At 55.0% G+C, this 9,509-nt stretch overlaps 1 protein-coding gene across 1 annotated transcript in view; it reads right to left on the bottom strand.

Moving 5' to 3' along the window:
* The window catches only part of syne3 (spectrin repeat containing, nuclear envelope family member 3), a 102,457-nt gene that overhangs the window by 23,483 nt on the left and 69,465 nt on the right, over nt 1–9,509 (bottom strand). The window contains 5 exon segments of the mRNA XM_083792761.1: nt 1,853–2,086; nt 3,493–3,657; nt 4,047–4,177; nt 4,316–4,441; nt 5,726–6,813. Coding sequence (XP_083648887.1) covers nt 1,853–2,086; nt 3,493–3,657; nt 4,047–4,177; nt 4,316–4,441; nt 5,726–6,813 — 1,744 coding nt within the window.

Raw genomic sequence — 9,509 nt, 5'->3', positions numbered from 1 at the left:
TCATGACAGTTTTCTGTAAAACCCCATGTTTCTATGTCAGTGGTTCTCAAACATTTTCATGTCAAGGACCCTCAAAAATATATGTAATTGGCCGCCGACCCCCATCTGATAATATGTAGTTCCAGAAGCAAAGATTTGAGTTAAAAATGTTCGCTCTTAAAGAATATATATTAAAATATTTGTGCCACATTTTCACGACTTTTCAAAAAAATAGCAGATCTACAAGCTCATAGCGTGGCACTCGGTGCTGCGCTACTAGCTTGTAGATCTGTTTTTTTTATTTTTATAACAGCTAAAGTATAACATAATGCATAAAACACCAACAGGGGTTCATGTTAAGCCTTCACAATGGAACCTGGATATTTTGATTCATAACAATGATGTCACACTGCCACCTTGTGGTGAATTGAGAACAGTGTGAGTTGATAGACCTGCTATTTTCACTACATGTTAATATAAATGCTTGTTTTATGTTTTATAGACAGACAGACAGACAGACACATTTCCACCCATTCCATTTGATTTCAACTTAAAGCTTCTTGTTAAGTTGATTCGGGTGATGTTGCATTATTTTTCTTGCGTGAGACAAACTGTAAAGTGTAAACCCCTCTGCATGGTGCATGGTGAAATAAGCTTGTCGATCTGCTACAATTTTTTAAATGTTGAAATCCTGAAAACGAACAGTTCTGGTTTTGGTTTCGAGCCGACAGAGATCGAGTCAGTGGCAACAAGGTCGACTAGAGGATTTACTAGTCCACTAGTCGCTTAAAGGAGAATTCTAGACTAGAAGTCTTTCTTTAAAAAAAAAAATTATCCCACGACTTTGTAACCCAGTTCTCTTTTCACCCAGTGCCAATTATCTAATGTAATCCTGGGCGCTACACTTCCTCTGCCAACCCAAGTCCAAGCTGCTTCTTTTCACCTGACAGAGGGGAATTTCCCCGGCCGGACGTAGCGCGTGGAAGGGACACGTTATTCCGACCAGTTCCTTTCCCCTCCATCAGGCGCCCCAGCTGGCCAGGGGGAGGTAGTTTTAGAGACCAGAATTACTGCATGTTTTTTGTGAGGGTACCTACCCTAGGGGACACGGGGGGAGAACATGCAAACTCCACACAGAAAGGCCCTTTCGCCAACCCCCGCCTCGGGTATGGGCACTGATGAAGTGGAGGAGGGAACACGCCGCCAGCACCCACAGCGTCCCCAGCGGGAATCGAACCCAGGACCTTCTAGCTGTGAGGCGACAGCACTACCAACTGTGCCACCGTGCCCCTCTAGAAGTCTTTCTTACCTTTATTTGTAGTCGTTACGTCTCCACCAAAGAGGTCCAGGTGTTATTCTGTGCAAAAGCACATCATTGGCTATTTCCCCTACCATAAGCCCTCAATGAATTGCATTGCATTGCATTGGGCTATGGGGTGTTGTGCTAATTTGCTTATTTCCATCGCTCAAAAATCTATTTCTTCCGTATATATCCTCTCTTCATAATGTAAATAGTATCCCAAGCGGCACACTTTACTACTCGTTTCGATGGAAATAAGCGAAATTGCACAAAAACCCAACCCCCATTGAGGGCTTATATTAGGGGAAATTGCCAATAATGCACTTTTGCACAAAATAACACCTGGACCTCTTTGGTGGGGACGTAACAACTACAAAGAAAAGTAAGAAAGCCTTCTAGTATCTAGTAACTATCTTCTAGTTCTCCTTTAATCAGACCAGTGTGTGTCCAGTGGAAACCTCGCATGAATCTGATCTCAGGTCAGAATGGGTTAATCAGACCAGTGCGTGTCCAGTGGGAAACCTCGTATGAATCTGATCTCAGGTCAGAATGGGTTAATGCCCTAGCCCTCACCTTGACATTGAGCCGGACCCTCAGCTCTCCCACATCCTTCAGTTTGGACTTGTAGAGCATCCAGCGGTATCGCAGCTCCTCCAGGTCGTCATCGCCGCCGCCGACGCCCGTCCCCCCGATGCCGCCACCGCCACCGCCACTGCCGGCCGCCGCGGCGGCGCCGCCTTCTTCTGCGCGTCCCTGGAGCAGCATCTGGAACTGGTCCTGACCCCAGCCCACCCCTGACCTCAGAGCCTGGGGCACAGGGGAGGAAGCAGAGAGGGTCATTAGAACTGGTCCTGACCCCAGCCCACCCCTGACCTCAGAGCCTGGGGCACGGGGGAGGAAGCAGAGAGGGTCATTAGAACTGGTCCTGACCCTGAGAGAAGGGAACGAATGAACACGCGTACGCACCTTGAGCGTGTCCTGAGAGAAGGGAACAAATGAACACGCGTACGCACCTTGAGCGTGTCCTGAGAGAAGGGAACAAATGAACACGCGTACGCACCTTGAGCGTGTCCTGAGAGAGAAGGGAACAAATGAACACGCGTACACACCTTGAGCGTGTCCTGGGAGAGAAGGGAACAAATGAACACGCGTACGCACCTTGAGCGTGTCCTGGGAGAGAAGGGAACAAATGAACACGCGTACGCACCTTGAGCGTGTCCTGGGAGAAGGGAACAAATGAACACGCGTACGCACCTTGAGCGTGTCCTGGGAGAAGGGAACAAATGAACACGCGTACGCACCTTGAGCGTGTCCTGGGAGAAGGGAACAAATGAACACGCGTACGCACCTTGAGCGTGTCCTGAGAGAGAAGGGAACAAATGAACACGCGTACGCACCTTGAGCGTGTCCTGAGAGAAGGGAACGAATGAACACGCATACGCACCTTGAGCGTGTCCTGAGAGAGAAGGGAACAAATGAACACGCGTACGCACCTTGAGCGTGTCCTGGAGAAGGGAACAAATGAACACGCGTACGCACCTTGAGCGTGTCCTGAGAGAAGGTGAACAAATGAACACGCGTACGCACCTTGAGCGTGTCCTGGAGAAGGGAACAGATGAACACGCGTACGCACCTTGAGCGTGTCCTGGGAGGAAGGGAACGAATGAACACGCGTACGCACCTTGAGCGTGTCCTGGGAGAGAAGGGAACAAATGAACACGCGTACGCACCTTGAGCGTGTCCTGAGAGAAGGGAACAAATGAACACGCGTACGCACCTTGAGCGTGTCCTGAGAGGAAGGGAACGAATGAACACGCGTACGCACCTTGAGCGTGTCCTGGGAGAGAAGGGAACAAATGAACACGCGTACGCACCTTGAGCGTGTCCTGAGAGAAGGGAACAAATGAACACGCGTACGCACCTTGAGCGTGTCCTGAGAGAGAAGGGAACAAATGAACACGCGTACGCACCTTGAGCGTGTCCTGAGAGAGAAGGGAACAAATGAACACGCGTACGCACCTTGAGCGTGTCCTGAGAGAGAAGGGAACGAATGAACACGCATACGCACCTTGAGCGTGTCCTGAGAGAGAAGGGAACAAATGAACACGCGTACGCACCTTGAGCGTGTCCTGAGAGAGAAGGGATCAAATGAACACGCGTACGCACCTTGAGCGTGTCCTGGGAGAAGGGAACAAATGAACACGCATACGCACCTTGAGCGTGTCCTGGCGGATCTGGAGCTCTTTGGCGCCGAGCGTCGCTCCTCCATCGGCGGCGAGGACGCCCGACAGCAGCTCGCTCTCTCGGAGAAGCCAGGCCTCAAACTGGCTCCTCCTGGCGCCATACTCGCCAGCACCCAGAGCCTGCCCCGAGCCCCCCTGAAGGACCCCCGAAATACAGAAGAAAAAAAAACGTGAACAAACGAACGGCACAGCCAAGATGACACTAATTCACAATTTAAGAACATTTTTAAAACTGGTACTGTATGTGCTTACTTTGGGGCACACCACACACACAATAGCTCTATAGATCACAAATGCATCACAAATGCCCCCCCCCCCCCCCCCCCCCCCCCCCGGGGGGGGGGGGGGATTTAGAAGACTTTTTTTCAATTTGTTTTTAAATCGGCCTCAGGTCTAAATGGATTAAAAAAAAATTACAAATATGCATACAACAGTACATGCATCAATAATATATCTAATATTCCTTGAAATTGAGCCTGGACAACATTCACTGAATGATAGACAGATAGATGGCACTGGCGTACCACAGGTGTGTGTGCTGCTGCTGCTGCTGCTGAACTTGACTCATTCGTGGCTGCGTCTCTCCTGAACAGCATGAATGCGCCTCCTCCCTGTCCCAGCCTCTCTCCTCCACCCTGTCCCAGCCTCTCTCCTCCTCCCTGTCCCAGCCTCTCTCCTCCACCCTGTCCCAGCCTCTCTCCTCCTCCCTGTCCCTGCCTCTCTCCACCCTGTCCTAGCCTCTCTCCTCCACCCTGTCCCTGCCTCTCTCCACCCTGTCCCTGCCTCTCTCCACCCTGTCCTAGCCTCTCTCCTCCACCCTGTCCAAGCCTCTCTCCACCCTGTCCCTGCCACTCTCTTCCACCCTGTCCAAGCCTCTCTCCATTCTGTCCCTGCCACTCTCCTGCCTGTCCCTGCCTCTCTCCTCCACCCTGTCCAAGCCTCTCTCCTCCACCCTGTCCAAGCCTCTCTCCTCCACCCTGTCCCTGCCTCTCTCCTCCCTGTCCCAGCCTCTCTCCTCCACCCTGTCCAAGCCTCTCTCCTCCACCCTGTCCCTGCCTCTCTCCTCCCTGTCCCAGCCTCTCTCCTCCACCCTGTCCAAGCCTCTCTCCTCCACCCTGTCCCTGCCTCTCTCCTCCCTGTCCCAGCCCCTCTCCTCCACCCTGTCCAAGCCTCTCTCCTCCACCCTGTCCCTGCCTCTCTCCTCCCTGTCCCAGCCCCTCTCCTCCACCCTGTCCAAGCCTCTCTCCTCCACCCAGTCCCTGCCACTCTCCTCCACCCTGTCCTAGCCCCTCTCCACTCTGTCCCTGCCACTCTCCTGCCTGTCCTAGCCTCTCTCCTCCACCCTGTCCAAGCCTCTCTCCTCCACCCAGTCCCTGCCACTCTCCTCCACCCTGTCCAAGCCTCTCTCCACCCTGTCCCTGCCTCTCTCCTGCCTGTCCCTGCCTCTCTCCTCCACCCTGTCCAAGCCTCTCTCCTCCACCCAGTCCCTGCCACTCTCCTCCACCCTGTCCTAGCCTCTCTCCACCCTGTCCCAGCCTCTCTCCTGCCTGTCCCTGCCTCTCTCCTCCACCCTGTCCCAGACGCTCTCCACCCTGTCCCAGCCTCTCTCCTGCCTGTCCCAGCCTCTCTCCACCCTGTCGAAGCCATTCTTCTCCACCCTGTCCCAGCCTCTCTCCTGCCTGTCCCAGCCTCTCTCCTGCCTGTCCCAGACTCTCTCCTCCACCCTGTCCAAGCCATTCTCCTTCACCTTGTCCCAGCCTCTCTTCTCCTCCCTGTCCCAGCCTCTCTCCTCCACCCTGTCCCAGCCTCTCTCCTCCACCCTGTCCAAGCCTCTCTCCTCCACCCTGTCCCAGCCTCTCTCCTCCACCCTGTCCCAGCCTCTCTCCTGCCTGTCCCAGCCTCTCTCCTCCACCCTGTCCCAGCCTCTCTCCTCCCTGTCGAAGCCTCTCTCCTCCTCCCTGTCCTAGGCTCTCTCCACTCTGTCCCTGCCACTCTCCTGCCTGTCCAAGCCTCTCTCCTCCACCCTGTCCCAGCCTCTCTCCTCCACCCTGTCCCTGCCACTCTCCTCCCTGTCCCTGCCTCTCTCCTCCCTGTCGAAGCCTCTCTCCTCCTCCCTGTCCTAGGCTCTCTCCACTCTGTCCCTGCCACTCTCCTGCCTGTCCCAGCCTCTCTCCTCCACCCTGTCCCAGCCTCTCTCCTCCACCCTGTCCCTGCCACTCTCCTCCCTGTCCCAGCCTCTCTCCTCCCTGTCCCAGCCGCTCTCCTCCCTGTCGAAGCCATTCTTCTCCTCCCTGTCCCAGCCTCTCTCCTCCACCCTGTCCCAGCCACTCTCCTCCGCTCCTCTCCTCCGTCTCGGCCGGTCCTTGTCCGTAGCGGCCGCCCCCAGAGCCTTGTCCCCGCGTGGCCCAAACGACCGTCGTCGACCCGTCCTCTCCCGCTTTCCCTCGGCTGGCCACGCCGTCGGCCAAGTTCAGACCGGCCGCCGCCGTCCTGTCGCTCTGCCCGCTCAGACCTCCCGAGGAGGAGGAGACTCTGAACGCGCCCCTGGAGGAGCACTCGTCGCCCCCCTCCTCTCCCTCTGCCTGGCCTCCGAGGCGTCCCGCTCCCCAAGCCGGAGAATCCACTTCTTCTTCTTGGACTCCGAATCGCCCCGAGGGGCTGTGGCCGAGAGCGTCCTCCTCGGCGCTGACCAGCTCGCCGCTCCCCCGGAGCCAAGCCGGAGCGCCCTGCCCGTAGCCCGGAGCGCCCTGCCCGTAGCCCGGAGCGCCCTGCCCGTAGCCCGGAGCGCCCTGCCCGTAGCCCGGAGCGCCCTGCCCGTAGCGCGGGCTCTCCTTCATGGCCACGACGGTCACCCTGACGCCGGCCTGTCCTTCCTGAAACTCCGGCGCTCTCGCGAGGGCGAGGCCCTCGTAGGCCCTGTGACCGCTGTGGCTCTCTCCCGGGGGGGTGTCGTCCATCAGGTCGTCCTCGTCGTCCCCCAGAGACAGCAGGGTTTGGGTCAGGCTGGGCTGGCCCCCCGACGCCTCCCCCTCCCCTCTGGGCTGGCCCCCCGACGCCTCCCCCTCCCCTCTGGGCTGGCCCCCCGACGCCTCCCCCTCCCCTCTGGGCTGGCCCCCCGACGCCTCCCCCTCCCCTCTGGGCTGGCCCCCCGACGCCTCCCCCTCCCCTCTGGGCTGGCCCCCCGACGCCTCCCCCTCCCCTCTGGGCTGGCCCCCCGACGCCTCCCCCTCCCCTCTGGTCCTCTGAGCGGCCCGCGAGGAGGGGGACGGCTCCACGGAGCTGCTCAACAGCCTGGGAGGGGGGGGGGGGGGGGGGAGAGAGAGAGAGAGAGAGAGAGAGAGGGAGAGGGAGAGGGAGAGGGAGAGGGAGAGGGAGAGGGAGAGGGAGAGGGAGAGGGAGAGGGAGAGGGAGAGGGAGAGGGAGAGGGAGAGGGAGAGGGAGAGGGAGAGGGAGAGGGAGAGGGAGAGGGAGAGGGAGAGGGAGAGGGAGAGGGAGAGGGAGAGGGAGAGGGAGAGGGAGAGAGGGAGAGGGAGAGGGAGAGGGAGAGGGAGAGGGAGAGGGAGAGGGAGAGGGAGAGGGAGAGGGAGAGGGAGAGGGAGAGGGAGAGGGAGAGGGAGAGGGAGAGGGAGAGGGAGAGAGAGAGAGAGAGAGAGAGAGAGGGAGAGAGAGAGGGGGAGAGAGAGAGAGAGGGAGAGGGAGAGGGAGAGGGAGAGGGAGAGGGAGAGGGAGAGGGAGAGGGAGAGGGAGAGAGAGAGAGAGAGAGAGAGAAGCAAAGGTATGGGTTAAAAATGGTCACTGTGAAAGAATATATATATATATATATATTCAATGATTTGTGCCACATAAATAAAATAAAATAAATCACAGATCTACAAGCTCATAGCACGACACTCTGTGCCCGCGCTATGAGCTTGTAGATCTGCAATATTTCAACAGCTGAAGTTTTAAATAATGGTTAAAGTGGTTCAAACTTAAAAGCTATAGGGTGACACTATAGATGCGTTCCCGTCCAAAATGGGTTAAAGCAGATTTCACAGCTGAGTGCCTCCCACCACCAGAATACACAACGAGTACGGAGAGCCTCCCGATGCCCAGAACGCCTCTAGCCAACCGGTGATAGACAAGCTGATCTGTGCCGTGCTTTTAACCCATTCTGGGCGGGAACCCATTTCGGTGTTAGCATCGTGTCATGCTTTAGCTATTGAAAAATACCAGATCTACAAGCTTGTAGGTCTGCTATTTTTGAAAAGACATTTTTAGAATCTGATCTCAGGTCAGAATGGGTTAATGTGCACGACGTAACGCACAGAAGTGTCGATTTTTGGCAGCAAAACTTTGATTTGACTTTTAGTCATATAGTCTTTGGAATAAAACTTATTTTGTCACACTTTACTAGTCATCTGAAAGGTTTCAGTGTTAGTCAAGTTTTAGTCAACTTTAAATGTCATAAGACTTTAGTGGGACAGCCGGTGGTCCAGAACTAAAGCACTAAAGCCTCTGCCCCGGCTCTGGACAGCAGTGGCAGGCTTAACCCATTCTCGCTTGTCATAACATGTTGTGTTATTATGCGTGCCCGTCTCGCTTGAAGCGTTTCAAATGCATGGACCTTTTGTTGCTGCAAAATAAATAAAGGATATATATATATATATATATATATATATATATATAAGTGTGTATAGTTATTTTCCCTTGGATTGGCCGCTCGGTATTCATAGCATGACTGAATTGTGCGGCCGGCGTCACGCAAGGCTGGCGTCTCGTCCTTTTACTGTCCTCCTATAGCTTCATGAATATCCTTCACGCAGAGGGTTATTTAAGTAAAGGGCATCAATACGAAGGTAGACATGTTGCAAAAACCGCAGAGCTCGCAGACTCCGCACAGTATGTGAATTACCCGCGCGGCCGTGAACGCTGACATTTTGCACTCGCATTGAATACCACACACACACACACACACACACACACACACACACACACACACACACACACACACACACACACACACACACACACACACACACACACACACACACACACACACACACACACACACACACACACACACACACACACACTTCAAATACCGTTATTCTTCAAACGATAAGGACCCGAGGCTGAGATGCAGCCTGTGTGTGTGTGTGTGTGTGTGTGTGTGTGTGTGTGTGTGTGTGTGTGTGTGTGTGTGTGTGTGTGTGTATATACTCCGATCACTATAATTGTGAGGTCTTTTGCAACTGAATGGCTGGAAAATGGAAATGAAGAGTTTACATACAGTATAATACACACATAGTACATAGGGGGGGGTCCCTGAGACATTGCCAAAGCATTTCCGGGGGTCCCCAGCCAAACCCCTGCTCTATAGTGCCGCGTGCGTACGGTATACCTGTAGATGTTGAGGCTGAGGTTGTGTGTGTGTGTGTGTGCGTGCATAGTGCGTACGGTATACCTGTAGATGTTGAGGCTGAGGTCGTGTGTGCGTGCATAGTGCGTACGGTATACCTGTAGATGTTGAGGCTGAGGTCGTGTGTGTGTGCGTGCGTGCATACGGTGTACCTGTAGAGGCTGAGGTCGTGTGTGTGTGTGCGTGCATAGTGCGTACAGTACCTGTAGATGTTGAGGCTGAGGTCGTGTGTGTGTGTGTGTGCGTGCGGTGTACCTGTAGATGTTGAGGCTGAGGTCGTGTGTGTGTGTGCGTGCGGTGTACCTGTAGATGTTGAGGCTGAGGTCGTGCGTGCGTGCGTGCGTGCGGTGTACCTGTAGATGTTGAGGCTGAGGTTGTGTGTGTGTGTGTGCGTGCGGTGTACCTGTAGATGTTGAGGCTGAGGTTGTGTGTGTGTGTGCGTGCATAGTGCGTACGGTCTACCTGTAGATGTTGAGGCTGAGGTCGTGTGTGTGTGCGTGCGTGCGGTGTACCTGTAGATGTTGAGGCTGAGGTCGTGTGTGTGTGCGTGCGTGCGGTGTACCTGTAGATGTTGAGGCTGAGGTCG

This window comes from Protomyctophum parallelum (assembly GCF_964188405.1).
Source record: "Protomyctophum parallelum genome assembly, chromosome: 20".
NCBI lineage: Eukaryota > Metazoa > Chordata > Actinopteri > Myctophiformes > Myctophidae > Protomyctophum > Protomyctophum parallelum.
This window is presented reverse-complemented; position numbering and strand designations above follow the sequence as displayed.